This window comes from Eptatretus burgeri, chromosome 8, assembly GCF_056783735.1.
Source record: "Eptatretus burgeri isolate ZD-2024b chromosome 8, Ebu_testis_v1, whole genome shotgun sequence".
Classification (NCBI taxonomy): domain Eukaryota; kingdom Metazoa; phylum Chordata; class Myxini; order Myxiniformes; family Myxinidae; genus Eptatretus; species Eptatretus burgeri.
Window position 1 is genome coordinate 79214259 of NC_140968.1, and position 22500 is coordinate 79236758.

The following is a 22500-nucleotide window of genomic DNA, read 5'->3' on the forward strand; positions in this document are numbered from 1 at the left end:
TCACACAAACCTCTTTGCAAAGATTAGGCGATTGTGTGTGGATACCCTAGGCAGGTTCGAAGATCCTGCTGCGGTCTAGGGTGGCCGCTGCATTGGGAGCAAAGCGGTGCCTCGAGAAATGATGAAACCACTTGCCAGGTGCTGCATACGTGAGAACAAGATGGCTGAGACTATTCCAGGACTTCGAGATGCCCACGAAGAAACTAATGATGTTGGTCAGCCGGATGGTGTCAAATAGATATTGCAATGAATGGTCATCATGGAAACACCTTCCTGGTTGCCAGATTACCACCAGGCCTAAAGTGACCTTGCTCAAATTAAGTAAAGATGCAAATTACTCCAATTGGCTTTTGAAAATCTTTGAAACATTTTCATATTCTATTTTTCAGAGATTGTGTAATAACTCCATTCTCAGAAGGGACTGTGCAATGCAATACAGGATGGTCATTTACACATGAATAATGGTTGTGTTCAGTTCTTGGCCATTAATTTTGGGCAATCATGACCCACGAGTCGTGAAAGCGAACACATGAACGTTACGAGATGTACACAGTGGCACACACAAATTGCATACTTATCTACCCACGCTCCAAGAGCTTTCATAACTCTTAAGGCAACAGAAACATTTCAATTGAACCAAAATGGACGAAGAGGAGGAAGAGGAAAAGGAAAAAAATAATCATGAGAACCAGAACAACAGAACCCTATTCAGACAAGCTTGGTGTTGGCTTAATGGTTAAGGTAGCTGGTTATAGATCATTGGGTCTTGAGTTTGAGCCCATAAAACCGTTGAAATAACACCAGGTGGGTTGACTCAGCATGTCATCCTTCTGAGGTTGGCAAAATGAGTACCTGCTTACTGGAAGTAAGGGCATTGCATCAGTGGCACAGCCGTACTCTCATCAATGATGCAACCAACAGCCACAGGCTGCATATGAAACAACAACAACAACAACAACAACAACAACAACAACAACAACAACAACAACAACACTGTATTTAGACACACAGAGCTGCTGAGGCAGTTTTTCTTTGGCTAAAGGGCACAATCATGGAAGGGTTGCCACTCTGATGTGCAGGATACTCAAATGGCTCATTGTTCCCAGTAAGTTGGTACTCATTTTGCTGACCTTGGAAGGGTGACAGGCTGGGTCAACCAACCTGGTGTTATTTTAATGGTTCGACAGGAACTCAAAAGCAAGTCACCGTAACCGTTTAGCCAACACCAGGCTTGAGACAAATTTGCATCATCCACATATTACGTACACACCGATAAAGGGTCAAGTGGTGGGTGGAGGTGATTTACAAAAGAAAAGTGAGAGAAGTTGAAAAGCAGGATCTGTGGGGCAGGGAAGGATGGGTTAGTATAAGATAAAGGGCTGTTCAGGAGGGGGACGATCGGGACGACGACTCCACAGTGCTGTGTGACTGAGTAAGTGGAATAATGATATATATATATATATATATATATATATATATATATATATATATATATATATATATATATATATATATATATATATATATATATATATATATATACATACATACATACAGATACATGAAAAAGAAAGACACACTCACATCTCTCACCTGTGAATGGAAGGAATAACCAATGAGCTCTCACCTAATGAATTAAACTCTGATGACTGGGATTATACCTGTACCTTCTTAGGCTGGAAGAGCATGTGGGGAGCACACACACACACACACACACACACACACACACACACACACACACACACACACACACACACACACACACACACACACACACACACACACACACACACACACACACACGATATGTTTGCACATTTACATCAGTCTGAGTACATTAAATATTTCATCCACACCTGCATTTAACGGTCATCAAACGTCATCAAGGTGAAGCGACATGACGTAATAAGATAACTTGACCGAATCGCCGGTTTTTGGAGACCAAGATCGACTCCACTGAAATGGGAATGAATACTCCAGCATGGATGGACCTTTCAAACACGTTGTTTTCATTTTAACGCACTCGACATTCCGTGCATGGTATGGACAAGTACGAGTACACCCCTCCCTGATTCAGAGTGGAATGGACAAGATCATACAAGCGCAGGCACGGGGATACACAGCAGCCACAGGTGCCCTCCTCCACTTCGTGCTCCGGGTTTTCCCTCCATCAACAAGTTCGTTTCGCAAATCGCTCCACCAGTTGCAACTCTGATCGAAGAAGCTCCAAATACCGAGAGCCGTGTTCATGGAGGCGCCCCCTGCAGGATGTGCACACTGCGCACCACCTGCAAGCTCCCAAGTTACCTGGAACCGAACTGCACGGGTTCGGTCCGCGTCGCGTGGGAAACCTACCTGCGTGTGCATGTCGGGCGTCCCCAAAACGCCGCTCCGGAAGGCATCCATCCACGGCCAGGAGAAAACGGCGTCAACACTCGGGACTGCCGAGCAGAAGGGAGCATCCGCTGCGCAGGGTTCTCCGGGCTGGGGGTGGACCCCGTGCGCTCGACAAGGGGCTCCCCGAGTCGGGGGCGGGACGCGGACGCGAGCCGGGGGTCCGGCTATTTGTGGGCGTCACTTGGGGCTGGAGGTGGGATGGAGTCCTCGAGGCGATGGCCATTGGACGCACAAACAGCCTTTAATGATTCAAGTTCGTCTGTGCCCAAGTTGGTGGTCAATGAGGCCATTGTCCGGGGCTGACATTTCGATCGGCCCCGAAAGTTTCCCAAAGAGGAGGTTTGCGACTTTCGTGCGCATTCCATCCTCGAGAGAAGTTATTGAATCAAATCGACCTGCTTTACCTCCCGTGCTCTCGTCCGGTCACACTCAAACAGGTCAGGTCTGTGTGGTGCTCCAGTGTCCACAACAAATGTCTGTGGGACACCTTTAGCATTCAGAAGAGGGCTACAGGTGTGCACGGTCATTTTGCTGGGGGCCGACTGTGTCGCCGATACAGTTCCCGTTGTAGGTTAGAGCAGAAATTCGTAATATAGCCAGCATGCCGGCGATAACTCGTCTCTTCTTCAAGGACACCATGGTTAAAAAAAACAAGCTCAAATGAGCTAAGATCCTCATCCTCTTAATGATGACGTCATAAAACGAATATGACGTCATTGTGATGTATCAGGTTTGCGATAAATAATTATCTGTGCTAATGCCCGGCTTGATTCCCGCAAACAAAATTCAAACAGCTTGCCAAGTTTCGGAGATAATGGTATAGGCGATTTCCATTAGCGGCGATATTATGACGTCAACTTTTTTTCTCGGAAGAATTTCCAAAATCGGAGATGGTTGCTGTCTGCGCAGGGTATATCTACATATGTATGCCAAGTTTCAGGAAGTTTCGATAAACACTGGAGGCTGTGAAACAAAAAAGTCCACAAGAACAACAACGTGAATAAGACTTTGAGATCCTCCACGAGGATCTAAAAAATAAATAAATATATATCCCACTAATTAATGTCGGCAGAAGGGACACCTAGCTTCATGTTCATCCGAAGGACGACACACACGTTGATGCCTGTGAAGCACGGGGATGGCAGTTTGTAGTTGGGTCAGGATTCGGACCCAGGTTGGACACCTTCGAGGGGAGTGTGCGTACCTCCACGTCAGCCCAGTGGCGCTGTGATGCCAATAGGCAGGGACACTGAGTCTGGGTTTTGTTAAACGGCAAGCTGCCTCCCACGTCTCATTCGCCAGTATCGGGTGTAAATCTGTCATCTCTTTAGCTATCCCATAGTATCGTAATAAGGGGACTGGCAGGTTGGCCTCGAGGTACACACACTCCCCCTCTAAGCTATCTAACCTGGGTTTGAATCCCAACCCAGCTATAAACTGTCATCCTAGTGTTTCATCAATGCTTGTGCCGTCCCTCAGATGGACGTTAAACCGGGTGTCCTGTCTGCCAGCATTTTATGGACGTGAAAGATTCCACGGTGTCCTTTTGCAAAGAGTCGGAGAGCGATCACCGGCATCTTGAAAAATTTCAAATTCCTGCACTCACCTTTAACAGTCGAACTTCAGGCCTGGCCAGCTGGTTCGTGAAAGACCTGAGCCAAGCTACCGCTGGCCAACCACACAAGAATGCAGGAATAACTGTGGCCCTTACAGATGGCATCGTGTTCAGACGTTCCATGTCGGCACTTTGCACGATTGCCCAGGGATAAATTGTTTTGTAACAAGCCAATTTTGTTCTCTTTTTCGATCAGACAGTTTACATGGTGTACGAGATGCGAGATGAAACAAAACGATCGTTTTCCACCAGTTGTTGACGCTACCTCCGAGTGCTTTGATTATATTCGTTTGCTGAAGCTTATGTAGACAGTTCATGCACTCACTCATTTGGTTTTGCAGTTGTAAAACATTGAAGTTCAGCCATCAACACGCACTCAAAGTTTTTGGAGAAGGGTTCGAATTGTCCCTTGTAATAGGATGGGAGAAGAGCTGTTCCTCCAACCTTTCCTTGAGGATATTTGGTGGTAACTTGATTGAACGGTTCCAAAATGTAATTTTTGTTGCACAGTCAGTCCGTTTAAATCCTGACTAGAATTCATGGACCGGTGTTTGTTTGTCACGCTCCTCCTCCTACAGTTGTGAGCCCATCACATCCAAATTTGCTACATAGGATCAGCCGGATCCCAATTAGTGCATAGGGGAGTTTTTAATTTTTTAAACCTTGCCAGTGGTCTTCAGGGGAGGGGGATGGACGCAAAATTCTCCATGGTAATGTGTATCGTGCAGCGCCGCTCCAGGTGGGAGAGGGTATTACAAGTATCCACCGTTTACAGTGCAGTATTCCTGTCCCCATGTTTTCCAGTGCAGTCAGGTGTTTGGCCTTATTACACCTGCGGCACGTGGAAGCAGGTATGTTTTTGCTTCATGCACGTAACTGCGGTGATTTTTATTTTTTTCAAGAGCAATTGAGGCAGCTGGCCAGTTGCCCATACACGACCAAAAATAAAGGTATGTGTCAGAAGAACATGTTACATGCTTGGAGAAAGATCACCCGTAGGGTAGGTACTCTGGTAATCCAGATAATGTATGAAGTTTTGAAAGGCATTGTACTCCAACGTGGCTGTGTGGCATCCTGGCTGTGCGGGCCTCATGCCCCCTCCCCCCCCCCCCAACAACGACTTAAGACTTCATGTAGCTGCTTCTGCACACCCCTCAGTCTGAAGAACGAGCGAGTAAGCCATCCGAGATCGAGATATGCACACTCCCTTATCTAAAATATATACTAAACGAAATGGACTTGTTGATTCCACTTGTCCTGGAGGTGGAGGCACTCCCTTCTGAGCTCTCTCGACTGGGTTCAAATGCCGAACCTGCTACGAACTGGTGTGGTGTGCAGGCATGGCAATTCATCCATGTGTGCACCGTGCCTCAGGTTGCCATTAAAATGGACGTCCTGTCTGCTGACATGAGTTGGTGGACGTTAAAGATCCCCACAGTGTCCTTCACAAAGAGTAGGCGAGCTATCACCGGCACCATGAACAAATTAGAAATTCCTGCCCTAACCCAAAGAGGGCACTGCATCAGCAGAACAGCTGCGCTTCCAGTAAACTATAGTAATGCAGCATTGCGCTGCACACAAAAGAAGAGTGCCACTTGCAGACGACCTGCGGTGCACACAATGCCAGCACAGCCACAGGGAGTGTTTCTTTTGGCTCAGGAAACATCGAGGCAAGTTTGGCATCTTTCCCTCGGAACGTTAACTCCGCATTCGCGTGGCGAGAGGTTCAAAAAGGCACTTGTTGAACACAATGCACCATTAACCCGCCATTGAGAGTTCCGATTACATTTCTACGGATCGATTTCCATTGCGGCCGAGTTGCATTGCTCGGGACGAATGCGACGACACAGAGGTTTATACAAAAGAGAAGAAAGTAAAAAAAAGAGGATGGATCGCAGCAGCAGAACTGCTCAGCGGAGGTAAATAATCAACTGCACCAGATCGTCCGGCTCGGTGCCGTGCGGTACACACACACACACACACACACACACACACACACACACACACACACACACACAAACACACACAACGGAGACGAACAAGACCTGGTGCTAACACGCAACACCTGCGGCACGTGGAAACACTTTACCAGGAACAATATTTTATTGTGCAAACTTTTCAATGAAAAGAAATACTTACAAATGTTTCCACATGACCCTCGGACAGGATGTTTTTTCTTTCATAACAAAAGTAAAACGAACATTTCATAATCAAGGCCACGCGGAGAAACAATCAGTCTTCTCAAGCAAAAGGGAGTCAGACATCTGGGCCTTCCCCTCCAGGAATGAGCTGGGCAGGAAACAGAAGAAGATTACAATGAAAATATGGATACCAATTTAAATATCTCACCACGTTCCAACAACAATATTCCAATGCCTGTGTGGAGTATAAATCTCGGTACTGAGCGAGCGAGAGCACTTCGAGCAGGTTTGAAAACTGTTAGCGTTTGGCCGCGTGGCTCATGACCTCCCTCTGGTGGTGATGTGCAGTTTTCCCAAATGTTTCCAAGATATTGCTTGGTAGCACAGACATCAAAAAAAAAAAAATAAATAAATAAAAAATCAAACATTTGTTGGTCTTGAATTTTCAGGAGGGTATTTATTTTCATCTCGCACACACGAAGCGAAAAGCGGGGCAAGCAATTGAATTGGTTCACTTTGGCCGTCTGTCTACAAATGTCAGTTTATGATCGAGGAACGACTTGATTTCAATTCAAATTTACATTTTGAACACCAATTGGAACATAAACCCGCAGTTTGCAGTACTTTATCTCTGAATCTGTCACAATCACACGTCCACAGAGAGGAGTGAGAATGTTTTTTTCTGTCTGCCTGTCTTGCAGTCAAACAACATTTAAAATCATTCCAAACAGGGGACTTACTGTTTTTAAGGGCGGCATAAAAGGACACAAACAACAGGCACGAATAAAACGTGTTAGATATGGTGGTGCAAAAGACACTGCATCAATGGTGGTAAACTTCCAGAACTTTAAAATCTTCATTATATTTCCATTTAATTACGTACTTGAACACTGCAGAACACAAATCGATTTATTGGCACTTTCAAAACCTTTCCATTTTGCAGTACTTGGACAAAATATTAAGGCATTTTATGTCATCACGACTAATTTTTGCGCGAGGTCATCTTCCATCTGTTTGGAAATCCGCCAACATCACAACTACATAAAAAGGAGCAAAAACATATCCCTTCAACGACAGACCTATCAGCTTACTTCCAATCATCAGCAAGGTTATGGAATCCTTCCTTTTCTCAAGCAACCTCATCTCAGATCATCAATTTAGATTCAGACTAGGTCACTCCACCTTGGACATGCTGCTTCTATTCTCCCAAAAATGGATGGAAGCCCTCAATGTCAGAAATGAGATCAGGGCCATCTCTCTGGACATATCATCTGCTTTTGATGCAGTCTGGCATCCTGCCTTGCTCTCCAATCTGTCTGCTTATGGAATCCAAGGCCAACTCCACACATGGCTGGCTTCCTCTACTCTCGCAGCCAATGTGTGGATCTCAATGGAATCCTTTTATCTCCTCTCGCCGTCAAGGCTGGTATGCCCCAAGACAACGTAATAAGGCCGAGTCCTTTTCCTGATCTTCACTAATGATACAACTCTGGTACCCCATATCTAATATATAAAGCTCATTCTATCCAATGATTCACTGACTCACCAAAATTAAAGATCGGTACCTTCTGGGTGAAATAGAAAGCTGAAATTTTGCATACTTCAAAGCCGATACACCGGGGAGGGGGGGGGGGAGAACAAACAAGCAAATAAGACAAAAAAAAACCACTGACCGTCGGAAAGCATCCGGAGATGAAAATAGAAATAAATGAAAATAAATAAATGAAAAAATGCAGGTGAGTGACCCGAGACAATGGGGAAGGACGGTAATTTTGTGTGCCGACGGACATCGAAGCCGATACACCGGAAATAACTACAGAACCGTTGGAAAACGTCCGTAAATGAAAACAAGTCTTAAGACGACGATGGTTCACGAGCGGTATTTGACGATGTAGATTGTTTCAGAAGTCAAGGATGAGACAATGTGATAATGTTTGACCAAGTTATAAAAATGATTAACATGATGTGGTACGAGTGACAGGTTATTAGCTGCAAAATGTCAAAAACCCGGTTTCGTTCAACAACTAAAAATTTGACCTTTGCATAACCTTTAAAGGTCCCAGAACAATGTTGTGGACATTAAAATAAGGAAACAGGATACGTGCTATAGCTTATTGGAGTTAGTTCGTCGAAGAAGGTCGAAAACCCGGTTCGATTCCCACAACTTTGAAAATTTGACCTTTGTGAACTTTAAAGGTCAAAGGTCAAGGATTATGACCTTTGGTGCAAAACTTCCTCTGGAACATTCCAGGAACAATATAACGTCATATAGGCTATGTGGCATTTCACACTCCTCGGATTATCCATACTTTGATGAAATCAGTGTAAAAACAAAATTGAAGGGGGCACCACGGGCAAGGTGTTCGAGATAGAGAAAAATGGTTTCAAGACTTTAAGCCGCTGTCACACCTTGACGATTTAGCCAGCGTATGCCGATTTATGAAAAATTTGTTTAAAACGCTGGCACACGTCGAATACGTTATGGGTACGTTTTGTATACGTTAAGAGCACGCTGAAAAACACTGCCATACGTTGTAGTACGCTGGCTTTTAACGTTGTACTTTTGGGTTGTCCTCAAATTTTTGCAGGCTTGAAATTTTACGACGTATGCCGGCGTATGACTCACACGTTCCACGACGCTGGCCATAAGTTTAGGCACGTTATGCGATCGTTGACACACGTAACTTGTAAGTTACTCATAAGTCGAAACACCTCGAGGTAATGTATAGCGTACCCGAAACTTATTTCTAACCTATGAGTAACGTTTTGTAAGCACGCTACACGAACGTTGTTCACACTTCGCAACACGTTACTTGAAAGTTCCTCATACGTCGAAACACGTCAAAGTAATGTTTAGGGTACCAGTGACTTATTTATAACCTATGAGTAACGTGCTTGGGATTTATTTGTAAAGCATGTCCTACGCACAAATATGTATGTAGACATATTTGACGTCTTCAGGATGACCACAGAACTTACTGAACGCGTTTCTAACTTACAGATACCGTATAATGGCGTATTGGCAGCGATTAGGCGAATTGGTATATAAAAAGGGGCTTCGCAGGAGGAACCCGTCTTTTTTAGACTTCATGGTGAGTACATGTCCATGTCATTCTGAGAGATGGAGGATACGGCAAGGCTGAGATGACAATACCTACCTGTCCTCGAACATCAACATGACCTCATTGAGTTGACATCACCAGTTGCGTGCCAATAGAGCCGGGAGAAAAAGACGTGAACGGAGGAGAAGGAACTGGGTCAGACCATGGATCGGGAGGCGTCGCCATTACGGCATGTATGACCAGCTCATGGTGGAACTCTAGAACGAGGACTATGCATCTTTCATAAACTTCCTGCGAATGCCCCCAGCGATGTTCGACGAGCTGCTAGCCAGAGTGGGTCCAAGGATGACCAAGCAGCACACCTTCTCCAGGGATCCGCTTGAGCCTGGCATGAGGCTGGCACTGAGCCTGCTGCTGTTGGTGCCGTGACTGCAGTGCTGTGGAAGCGATTTAACTCGTTCAATGGAAACGATTTCAATTGCCGAGCACCAGCGTCCAAAAACAATAGGCGAGTGACAGGCATTTATTAAAAGTGAAGTTTCAGCCTATGAATAGAAAACCTCACGTAATCATCGACGATACGCTGCCACGCTATGCATACGTTAGACTATCGTTGGGCATAAGTTGTGGACACCTAAAACACGCTAATCAATCGTTGGTATAACTTATCTATAAGTTATCGAAGCGTTCTGTGTTCATTACTAGTACATTAGGCATTTGTCCAAGTCGTTTTGAATACTTTAAAAACTGAAACAAAAAAATAGTTCATCGTGGGAATGAGAAAAAAAAATTAGCCGAAAAGAAAATTGAACAATGGTGCAAAGTAGTCTCCTATTCGTGGACGCAACGAGGATCCATCATCACCCACACCCTCCCCATCACGCTCACCTACTACTACTGACATTGACTTACTACTACTACTACTACTGACACGCTCACCGAATACTACTACTACTACTGATACTACTGACCTTGACATCGACTCAACATGGAGTCTGGAACACTGACGGGTTCCTCCTGTGAATCCCATTTGTATATACCAATTCCCCTAAACGCGGCCAAATCGCCATTATACGGTAGATGTAAGTTAGAAACACGTTCAGTAAGTTCTGTGGTCGTCCGGAAGACGTCAATCAAATTTGTCTACATACGTCAATGTGCGTTTGAGATACGTTACACATAGGTTCAAAACACGTTACTCATAGGTTAAAAATTAAGTTTCGGGTATGCTAAACATTACCTCGACATGTTTCGACTTATGAGTAACTTACAAGTAACGTGTGTCCGACGTGTGACAACGATCGCGGAGCGTGCCGAGAACTTATGTCAGCGTATGCGGAACTCGTGAGCCATACGTCGAGTACGTCGTAAATTTTTCAGCATGCTTGAAATTTCACGACGTACTAGACGTACCATGGAATATGACAGCGTACTTCATTGTTTTTCAGCGTGCTCCTAACGTATACACAACTTACCCATAACATATTTGACGTGTCCCAGCGTTTTAGACACATTTTTCATAGGTAGGCATACGCTGGCTGAATCGTCAAGGTGTGACTGCGATGTTGACACTTCCAATTTTCAGGCGGTTATGATTTAAATTGGCGTGCGGCAGGTTTTTAACAGAGAACGCCACGAGTTCGTCGGCGATACGTGCAGCGCGCTATGCCTAAGTTAAACTGTCGTTGGGCATAGGTTGTGAACGCCGACAACAGGCAAAGCATTCGTTGGTACAAGTTATCTACAAGACAACGAAACGTTCTGTGCCCGTTACTAATATGTTATGCATATGACCAACACGTTATGACTCCGATCAAAACTTTAAAAAAAAACCTCGAAACTTCAGCGTACGCCAACATTTTACATACATTTTAATACGTTGCCATTCCTGGCTAAAACGTCAAGGTGTGAAAGCACCTTTAGGCGGGGAATGACCTCAAGATTATGCATAAAAAATATTGTCATCCGAGCTCTCAAAGTTTGGGTGGTCATCTGATTTTTATGTCAAAATTCGAAATTTTCTAAGTTCGTGACCTTGTGATGACCTTGTGACTAAAATGAAAAATTGAGCTCCGTGGGGCTATGCAGGTGCCATTGGGCTAACCAAATACCGAAACCCCTGCCAGATTCGACAAACCCCCTAGGAGAAGATGCAAATTGAAATCGGCTACCCCCTAAAAACACAATTCGCAATTTTCTAAGTTCGTGACCTTGGGACGAAAATGAAAAAAGAAATCGAGCTCTGTGGGGCTATGCAGGTGCCATTGGGCTAACCAAATACTGAAACCCCTGTCAGATTCAACAAAACCCCTCGGAGAAGATGCAAATTAAAATTGGCTGCCCCCTAAAAACACGTGTTTTTTGGGCGTGTCTCCGCCCATAATGTGCGGACCACGCCCATTTTCAGGAAAACACAACCAGATCATGATATAAACCTCCCACCAAAATTTCATCAGGATCGGATCAAAACCCACGGAGCTATGCTTGGGACAGACAGACAGACAGAGACAGACAGACAGACAAACACACAACACTAACGAATATAGTGGTCACTTATATTTTTCGTGAAAATATTTTTTCGTGAACCAATATAGAAAATAAATAAATGAAAAAATAAATGCAGACGAGTGACCCGAGACAATGGGGAAGCACAGTAATTTTGCATGCCGATGGAAATCAGAACAGATGCACCAGGAAAAATAAATAATCACAGATCCATCGGAAAGCATCCGCAAATGAAAACATAAATATACTAGAAGGATACTCGATAGAGCGCACAACTCCGCCACGCACTACCTGATCAATGAGAACATATCATGCCCAACACATTTTTGAAATCTCATGCTATATATCATTTTTGGCCCGATCTCTCAAAGGTGAAGAATCACTTTAAAAAAATAAATAATTATCGTATCCAGATTCGGATTCAGATCTTCACCAAAATCGAATCAATTCATCCTTGTCAAACACCCAACTTGTCCACCAACTTTCGTCCAAATCCGTCCACAACTTTTTGAGATATCCTGTACACAAACAAACAAACAAACTGGAAGGGCACTCGGTAGAGCACATTCCTCCGCCACGTAATGCCTGATCCACGAGAACAGATCGGGCCCAATCAATACATTTTTGAAATTTCAGGCTATATATCATTTTTGGCACAATCTCTCAATGGTAAAGAATCACAAAAAATTCCAGTAGTCGGATCCGGATCTGGATCTTCACCAAATCTAATCAGTTAGTCCTTGTCACACACCCCAACCTGTCCACAAAATTTCATCCAGATCCGTCCACAACTTTGAGATATCCTGTACACAAACAGACAAACGGGTGAAAACAGAACCTCCTTCACCTTCGGTGGCGGAGGTTATGAAAAAAAAAGAAAAAAAAATCAAATGCAGCTGAGCAACCCGAGACAATGGGGAAGCACGGTTCGTTATTGCTTACAATGTGCAAGCACACCCTGCTAGTATATATTTGGCGATGACTCCACCCTCTGCCGTGACATCCCACATCCTTCAGTCAGGCTGCAGCCGCTTCCCTCTCTTCAAACCTTCACAAAAATCACAAGCTGGTCAAACACTTTGAATATGTTTTTCAATCCTGACAAATCTCACGCTATCACTCTCCAGAAGGACCGTCTGGCAAAGCCTCCTATCTGCTTTATGAGCAATCCTCTTGAGTAAGTTGCGTCATTCAAACTCCTGGTTCTCACTATCAGCCATGATCTTTAGAACAACACATTCAAAATTGGCCTATGAAGCCAGCTGCCAACTGAGCAACCTCCGTCGTACAAAGTCTTTCCTTGGCACACCTGAACTCTTATCCACCAACAAGGCCTTCATCCACAGCTTGATTGAGCACTGCTCTCCCCTCTGGGCTGGCTCCCCTGCCTTACATCTTTCTCAGCTTGATGCCATGGAAACCAGGTCATTGTAATCTCCTGCAATGAAGCCGAGTCTATCACTTCACCATCGCAATGGTGGAAATGTAGCTCGAGCAAGTCACCATATCTACCATGAATGAGCTAATTTGCGAACATTATACACTGGTAAGTTAAAAGTACCATTCAGTGGAACTTCCCAAACAATGGATGAAAAGCGAGCAAAATATAAAAAAAACAACAAGTAATGGATTAAAAAAATTATTAAAATTACATGCAGTGTACAATGTAGAATAAGTACCTCTTTCTAATGTATGTTTTAAAATGCTGCTAAACAAGTCTGGAGACGGCGATGGTTCACAAGCAATGTACACGGTTCGCGTTTTTAATTTTTTGACCTTCGAGGGGACGCCACGGGCAAACTGGTGGGAATCGGGAAAAACGTAAATGATGAAAGTTGTTGTACTCTAAGAACACTACTTGGATACCAACTTTCATTCCAAACAGTTGAAAAACCTAGGAGCTCGATGCCCAGTTTATTGATTTTTTTTGACATTTTGTAAGTTTGTGACCTTGACCTTGACCTTGAGCTTGGGACGAAAATGAAAAATCGAGCTCTGTGGGGCTATGCAGGTGCTATTGGGCTAACCAAATACCGAAACCCTGCCAGATTCGACAAACCCCCTCGGAGATGATGTAACTTGAAACCGGCTACCCACTAAAAACACATGTTTTTTGGGGGTGGCTCTGCCCATAATGGGCGCAGCACGCCCATTCTCAGGAAAACACAACTAGATCATGATATAAACCTCCCACCCAAATTTTATCAGGATCGGATCAAAACCCACGGAGCTATGCTCGGGACAGACAGACAGACACACATAACAAATATAGTGGTCACTTACTGACTCGTGAACGATGACAACAATGGTTGACAGAGGGTTAAAATCACCGTGAAGCGATAAAAGACTAATCAATGATTCAATGTGATCAAATTCTGCACTTTCAAACTGTGAAGGGAAGGACTCACCATGGTAATGTTGTTTCCGTTCAGCAGAATCTGGTCAAGCTTGGTTATCCTTCGGCCTTCTGATGTCGTTTCACTGGGAAGGTAACGTCGGTTCAAACAAGGCAGAGCACACATGGAAAATGCACTTCCAGGAGAGGGTTCCTCTACTTATGTACAAGACAGCAGTCACCTCATCCATCCTTCCTAGATTCTCCTTCTCTCCCATCCATCCTATACAACATTTCCAGACGTCTATCGTATTTTTTTTCCTTCTCCCTTTCCATTCTTTTTCTCGATTTACCTCCCCTTCCCCCCCCTTCTTTTTCTATATACAGCACATGGCTGAGAGTCGCATAATTGGTGAGGGTGGGGCTGATGCACCACCCCCTGGAGGTGAGAGCAGGAATTTGTAATTTGTTCATGGTGCCGGCGATAGCTCACCCACTCTTCGCGAGGCATACCGTACCGTAGCATCTTTAGCATCCATCAACTAATGCTGGCAGACAGTACGCGCAGTTTAACGTCCGTATGAGGGACGGCACACATTTGGATGCCTCGTCCTGCCTGCGAGACACCAGGATGACGGATTATCGCTCGGCTGGGATTCAAACCTAGGCTTGACGGCTCAAGAGGTGAGTGCCTCTATCCAATCATGCCAGCACCACCCCCTCCACCCACCAACAATGCAATTAATGCCCAACACAAGTTCATTTACATCAGTATCACAATGCTTGCAACAACACTATGTGAGGCATGCAACGTTCATAAAATTTACTTACAATTCTGTGACATCTTCCAAAACCATATCTGAGAGATTATTGTTATGGAACAGCAGAGTGAAAGAACCGATGACGATAAATGAGAAACAAGTACCCACTGCATCATCTTATCCGCAGCATATTATGTTCACAGCTCAGCCGACCTCCACTCTGGATTTCTCTCGATTCATTATCGAGTAATCAAAGGTGTTTGGATAACGCGCTGACACCGACTCACATCATCATCCACACCGCTAACCTAATAATTACCATCACATCTTCTGACTGCACAACAGTGGCAGGAAGCATAAAGACCAAAAGCCACCCAATGATAGATAAACTTTCATCCTGCAATTAAGCCTGGTGTTGGCTTAGCATCTTAAGGTCCTCAGTTTGAGCCTCTGTCGGCCATTTAATTAACACCAGGTGGCGGTCGACTCAGCGCGTCATCCTTCCGAGGTCGGCGAAATGAGCACCAGTGAACTGGTAATAGGGGCATTAAATCAGCGGCATAGCCACACCCTCAACCAATGATGCAACCAGCAGCCACAGGCTGTACACGAAGAAGAATAAGAGATTTAACAAAGCACATGTCACATTCAATGTGATGTACAAAGGCCATATTGCAATTTGCAATAACAATGCACAGGCTGGAGGTGGTTCTGATAGACATGCAGTTATCACATTGACAGTATCGATTACTCAGGTATGGCATCTGCAGCTCATGTTGAGCGGATTGTGCACATGCATGGGAAGAGATAAAAATGGCTGTTCCTAGGTTGCGAGCTGCTGCTGCTGCAAGAAGTGCCAATAAACAGGCGAATCATCTCGCCGAACCTTGTTCGTCGTCTGCAGGCTTCTCTCGGATGACTGCAGAATGAAACAGACGCTCAAAAGTGAATGAAAACTTTATTGGTCACCAAGTTACCAAGCACACATGGATTACCTTGCATCATGAATAAAAAAACGAAAATACCACATTAAACCATGCAATCTAAACTATGTATGACTAGGACCTTTCGATTAAAGACTGAAAAACCGAACCAACAGGAAGACCCGTTTCCAGAATTAAGATGGTGTGGAATTGTTCAGCCAATCATGTTTGGAAACGAATCAATTTCTGGCTATTTTGAATCTCCCAATTGTGGGCCCACTCCGACATCGTTTTTGCACCTCGGGTTAAGGGTTAGGGGAGGTGGCAGATACAGAATAAAGGGCAACTGCAATGAAATGCGAATGAATGAATATATGGCTGATTCGCAGCTTTCAAGCAAGACAAACATCTTTGAAGGTCAATTTGGGCCAAAGTTGGACCAAGACATGTCATGAGGTGAAAGCAAAAGAAGTGTGAAGAAGAATCGCTGAAAAATTTCTCGCATCCGGATTCAGATCTTCACCAAAATCTAACCAATTCATCCTCGTCACACACCCAACGTGTCCAACCAAGTTCCGTACAAGTCCATCCATAACTTGTTGAGACATCCTGCTCACAGACAAACAGGGGTGGAAACATAACCTCCGTCAACCTTTGGTGGCGGAGGTAAAAAAAAATAAAAAAAAGTGGTTTTTGGAAGTGAGATGTAAAACAGAACAATAAATCGAGGGGAGGACGATTCACGGTGCATATCGAGGTGCGTTGGAATGGCTGCTACTTTTGCGGACATAATAGGTTGGTGGGCTTTAAACCCAAACCCTTCCTTTCAAATTCACGTTCTGCCAAACACGAGAACAACTGCTGGGAATTTACTGACGTCCCAAAGCACGTGAGCCTTCGAGAAACATGAACGTTTTCATTGCTGAACATTATTGAGAAGCGGTTTCAAACTTTTGACAAGATTCACTACTTTCGAAGTCACACTGAAAATATTTACAATTGGCTAGGACCGTGCGGAAATTATAGCCAATAATTAATACTACCACTACTACTACTAATAATAATAATGATAATAAAAAAAGAAGGAGAAGAAGAAAAAGTTTCCCAGGTAACAATCCAAAGCACAAAATTACAAAAACCATGCCCCTGAAACTTATTGAGTTTAACAGGCAAATAAAGCATGGCTCGCCGCAGAATGACCCCACGCTCGATTCCTCCTTGGCTGCTGCCCAACATAACCAAAGAATGAATCACATCCACAAACCATAACATTACTTTACATTGCACCAACCTTGTAACAATTAGCTGTATTTGTTAGGGCAGAAGTTTTATGAGCAAGCATGTGCAGAGAAGGAAAAGGGGGATCATGAAATGGCTTGGCTTGCAAAGATCCCGTCCAAACAATGCAGAACTTGAGCTTTTTGAAATAGTTCCCTTGACGCAGACAAGGCCTATGCAATAAAAATTTTAAAAAGCGAATAGATGGCCCAAGAAAAAAAAAAATAAAACAAAAAAAAAAAGTTCAATTAAAAGCCACAAGAGACACATGAATAAGAGATTTTCATGGCATAATTACTCTTATACCCCAACAAACATGCAGTGCACGATTATACGACCCCCACGTCATACCAATCCCAAAGAGGGCATTATAGGAATTCCACCATACATATAAAAGAGTCCGACAAGATGCTTCAGAGGTAGCACACTTGATTCCATTTTCAACTCGACTATAAACTGAAGATTTTGTCCTTTGCAGGCAGGGCGATGCATCGATGTGGGTGCCATCCATCATATGGACATTAATCCATCGCATGGATATCCAGGTTGACTTCATGCCTTAACTCCATTTTTCATCAATTTCCAAATCTCCCCTGCAAGGCTTCAAACAGCCAGTGTACAGCAATCTTACATCATCCCCCTTCCTGACCAATGATCTATTCTATATTACCCCCATTAACCCTCCCTAACCCAACCCTCTGACTTGCCAATCACAGTGTCTGTCCCCCCCCCTTCTCTTCCTGGTAGTTTATTTCCTTTCTGGTTGTGCCAAATTGTTGCACCGCCACCCCTAACTTAAATTTAACCTTGCTCTTCCATGAGATGCACTCTTAACAAATGTTAGGCAACAAAATTTTCCCAACGACTGTATAAGAATACCAGATTCAGTGGGATAATGATTAAAGCGACCACTCTGAGTCTGGGAGATCGGAGGTTCGATTCCGACTTTCAAAGATTCCGACCGCAGTTTTATCAAAGACTAAAAATGATACGAGCTCCTTCTTTGCTTGATGCTCGGCATTTAAAGGATAGGGCACAGATAAACCCAGTGAGCTGGTATCTGAGAGAGATATGGGGGAGGGGGGGGGGAGGTGGTGGGGAAAGAGGAGTGCAAGGACTCAAAGGAAATTAAGGAAATTGATCCTAATTGCCCCACTGACTGCAGAAAGAAAAGTTACGCCATTTCAACAACATTGCCGGCACCAAGACTGCAACACAAAATCATGGCACTTCCGCCAAGGTCAATGGCTGAGTTTGTCTCATGATAAAAAAAATTTAAACCAGTGTTGTCTGGTGCCTGTCTGCATGTGTGTAAGATTTGTGTGTGACAACTCTTCAATGAGCAGTAGACCCTGGAGAAAATAAATTGTAAATAAAGTTGGATGCAAAAGAAATGAGAAATGGATGCGAACGAGTCAACAGACAGGCCTCCACAGACCCACAGACGTTAGATGGCAACCTCCTGTTACATTTGATCTCGATTAAAGGTCACATGCAAAATGAGACAGAGACAGAGACTGAGACAGAGACAGAGAGCACATGCTTCAAACTCGAGTTACAGTCGACACAAAGATTCATAAATACGACATGACCTTTGACCCGTTGCACCCAAAATTGCACCATCTACCAGCCAAGAAGGAAGGGTAAAGTGGAAGAAAGCATTAGAAAAGTTCATTTTTGAACCTGATTGTATTTTCTGCAATACTGAAGGCCGAATCCATGTAAAAAAAAGGCAGGCATCGACACAAAGGAAGGCACCTCTTCATTTGAACGTGATGGATGGCAGAAATTGCTGCAAATAGCAGAAGAGAACAATCATGAGTAGCTCTGAAGGCAAATCCGAGGATTTGATTTGTTTGCAGCAGAGGCCCAATACCACCCAAAATGCAGAAAGCAGCATACAGCCAATTATCAGAAACTAGTAACTAATGATCAGGAACCAAATCCCAATTTGGCACATTTTTGAGATGCTATATACCGTATTATATGATTTTACCCATTTTGGACGCTATCTTGAATATCGGCAGAGTGCTGGGAATTTTTTTTAATCAACATCTCAAATGTGTAATAGGACCATAAAAGGAAGGACCATAATATGTGTAATAGGACCATAAAAAAGTTGGTTTGGTACAGTACTGGGGAGGGGGGGGGGTGCACGGATACTCTCCATAGATACTCCCCTATAAGGACCTGTGGCCAGGATTACAAACCGATGTTGATGAGAAATATACAGAAAGAGATTGGAAGAACATAGTCGTGCAACGTGGTTAGGAAGGGTGACAGTCAGTAACAGCACATCATTGTGTACAATCTGGGCATTAATTATATGTGGGTGAGACTTGACCATGGCTAAGGCCAGCAAACAACATCTCAGCACTCATACACAACCTCAAAATTCCACTTCGATGCATCTGGTCACCGATTTATCACAGTGTGAACACCGGCTTGTTAGTTACATATTACATGACCAGCTTGACAGCACTCATTACCAATACACTGTCCAGGGAAGCAAGGCAACACATCACTGCTCTGGAAGTACATCAGCGGGAAAGTCACACCAGATCATGTCAAATGCAAACTCGGATTGAGCAGACTTTTAATTATGATGGCACGCGCTTCAGGTTTAATGCTGGATGCACTCCTTGCAATGACACATGACTAGAAGATGGCTGCAAAGGGAATAAAAATGTAAACTGTGTGCCAGGGATGAGGAATAAACTTCGGTTTGAGAAAGCCAGTGGGAGACGACATAAACTGTTGCCCGAGACAAAGTCTGCTCTTTCCTGCTCGATTGCAAGTTCGCACACACGTTCCACCAATGAACCAAAAAAATTGGATTATCTAAACACTCAATCAGGACGAGACTGAGGATGTAAAGGATACTAACAAAGTCATCAAACCCCAGGAGTGTGCCGACAATCTCTTTGTCATTTTTCATGACAATATGAATTCGAGAGCCAATGCATTTGTCCACCAGCTCTAGGAACAAACACAAACACACACACACAAACACCAACATGCACAATCATCGATTGTTATCATTTAAATAACAGTAAACGACAGCAATGCAAAACTACAACAAATTTCCAAATGATCAACACAACCTCGAACCGAGAGAGCTCATGGAACACCTCAACCTCACGCAACCTTGATGATCGAGGACATGGGCGGGGTCTATGAGCGACGAATTCGATTGGTCGTGATGATGTAAAATGCCGTAATATTTTGGCCAAATACTGCTGAACGGAGGTAGTGGGGCAACTTAGCTAAATATAGCATAACAATTGTGCATTTTGTGAGGAAAGCACCAAATTTGGCACACTAGTAGCCTATTATATTATGAACAGATTTGGATATTGGGCCATCTCAAATTCAGCCGCTGATGGCTGTGGCAGCCATTTTCCTCTGCCATCAAAAATTTGAGATGGCCCAATATCCAAATCTGTTCATAATATGAAAGGCTACTCGTGTGCCAAATTTGGTGCTTTCCTCACAAAATGCACAATTGTTATGCTAAGTTGCCCCACGAAGGGGTTTTGAACGTGTCGAAAAGGCGATTTGTGTTCTCGTGTTCTGGTTATTTGTTCGTGGGTGCCAGCAGTGACCATTATTTTCGTTGTGTCTGTCTGTGACTCTCTCCAGAGCATAGCTCCGTGACGTTTGATGTGATCTTGATGAAACTTGGACACAAGCTAGATATCATGCTCTAGTTGTGTCTTTTTGGATGAGGGGCGTCCCACGCCCCTTGTGGGCGGAGCAACGCCCACTTGAACTTTTTATTTATTTTTTCTCAATTTTTTTTTCTCGCAATTTCATTTCCTAGAAGCTGTGCGTAATGTCCATAAGTACAACATATAAAAAAAATCCGATTTGATTTGGTCAATTTTGATGGAAGACATAGGTTTTTACGGTAGGGCTTCCTCAATAATGCCCACGAACCATCGTCGCCTCCCGGCTTATTTATTTATTTATTTCAAATGGTCATCGACACGATTTTGTAATCAGCTCCGTCCGTCCGTCCGCCCATCACGCTAACCTATCGGTCGGGAAGAAATTCACCAAACTTAGTGGTTATGATCATCACATGGTATGAAGGTGCAAGAGCAATGCCATTTCTGGCCCTGCACCCTGACTTCGCTTCGCTCAAGTTTATTATTTATATTATACATTTTGCTCACTATAAAACATCTTGTAGAACCTGGCCACAAATGAACAAACAAACAAACAAACAAAGAAGCCGGTAGGCGACATGGCTGCTCGCTCTCGATGGAAAGCTGGCCGACGTGACTAGCCGATATTCATGTACATGCTATCAATCAATTTAGCACAATAAATATGATCATCACAGCCCTCTTAGTTTGCGCCCAGAAATCCGCCTTATGAAATTTCAGGCATGTTTCCAAAGAGACTCTAACAAATGGCAGCCCTGGTAATTCCATTTATCTATTCGCTAAAGATTTTATTTAATCCCCTTGGGCACAAAAAAAAAACAGGTCCCCGCGGAGGTCGAGTTTCGGAGGTATTGATTTTTTTGTACAGTCCATAATAAGTGTACGATGTACGATAAAGTATTTTAGCTGTTGCTAAGCAATGGCAGGGGTTGCCTTAGAAGCCGGTTACCGGCGACCCGCAGCCGTCTACTCAGAGAAAAAAACGTCAAAGCTCGCCGCCTACTTCAGCACCGATTTTTCGATTTATTTTTTGTCACCATGAAATCTCTACACCCCATGTTTTGAAATCCGAGACGAAAACACAATTGTATTTCGATAAAAGCGGGCTTCCTTTTACTGTTGGTACTCTCGCCAGGTCTAGCACAACACTAAACAAAAAATAACACAAGCAGCTCAAACACGCCTCCTGCAATAGAGTTCTCTGCTGAATTTCAGTCAACCACCAGTCAGTCAGTATGTTAATGCAACTACATCCAGTATAGGCCTAACCACCTGTTTTAGTGGAGTTTTCCACCGCAACAGCATGATAATATGAGAACTATTTCATGTCAGAAATCATGCCAGAATGCATCTCCAGCCATCAAGGATCCTCCGGCTTCCAGGGCCTGCCTAGGGCCCTGGACCCGGCCATACAGCTGCGCTCGCTTCGCTTGTGGTGATGGTAACCTGCTACTTCAAAAAATAAGGAAACCCCTGAATGGAAGTGTGCATAGCAACCATTCATTTTTGTGTACATGCTCGCCACATTGTACACATTTCACCCAAGTTTCATCAAAATCAGACTCTTTCTCTTAGAGATATTCGCAATTAACCGTTTCTGAAACGTTCGACATGTACTCGCCCAAAACCTATCTCCTCCTACAAATATTTTTTGTTCGGGCTGCAAATTGGCATGAAGGGAGCTAGATAGATTGCGCACAGAACTCTAAGCTTCGATTTTTCGATTTTTTTTTCGATTTTTTTGACCACTTTAAAGGGCCGCTGCTATGCCGTTGCTAGGGCCCGGGGTCCCATATTCGAAAGCACACGATT

At 43.9% G+C, this 22500-nt stretch overlaps 2 protein-coding genes and 1 long non-coding RNA gene across 5 annotated transcripts in view; all 3 read right to left on the bottom strand.

The window, feature by feature from the left end:
• The window catches only part of LOC147022129 (semaphorin-5A-like), a 140599-nt gene extending 138060 nt beyond the window's left edge, over positions 1–2539 (bottom strand). The window contains exon 1 of one of the 3 annotated variants that reach the window (XM_085892733.1): positions 2356–2539. The gene's annotated coding sequence lies outside the window, so the exon portion shown is untranslated. Of the gene's footprint in view, positions 1–1856; positions 2152–2355 lie in introns of those variants that run through there. The other 2 variants (XM_085892734.1, XM_085892735.1) reach the window with 2 other exon arrangements.
• A 3557-nt stretch (positions 2540–6096) lies between these two features.
• Positions 6097–22500, bottom strand: part of LSM5 (LSM5 homolog, U6 small nuclear RNA and mRNA degradation associated) — a 17550-nt gene continuing 1146 nt past the window's right edge. Inside the window, exons 2-5 of the mRNA XM_085892737.1 lie at positions 19901–19996; positions 14887–14914; positions 14129–14201; positions 6097–6301 (exon numbers count right to left, since the gene is read on the bottom strand). Of these exons, the coding sequence (XP_085748863.1) occupies positions 6269–6301; positions 14129–14201; positions 14887–14914; positions 19901–19996 (230 nt within the window). The 3' untranslated portion in view covers positions 6097–6268. The remainder of the gene's footprint in view (positions 6302–14128; positions 14202–14886; positions 14915–19900; positions 19997–22500) is intronic.
• On the bottom strand, positions 15758–19893 carry LOC147022131 (uncharacterized). The gene is made up of 2 exons (XR_015061072.1): positions 18701–19893; positions 15758–16348 (listed from the first exon to the last, which is right to left on the bottom strand). It is a non-coding gene; the product is annotated as an uncharacterized LOC147022131 (long non-coding RNA).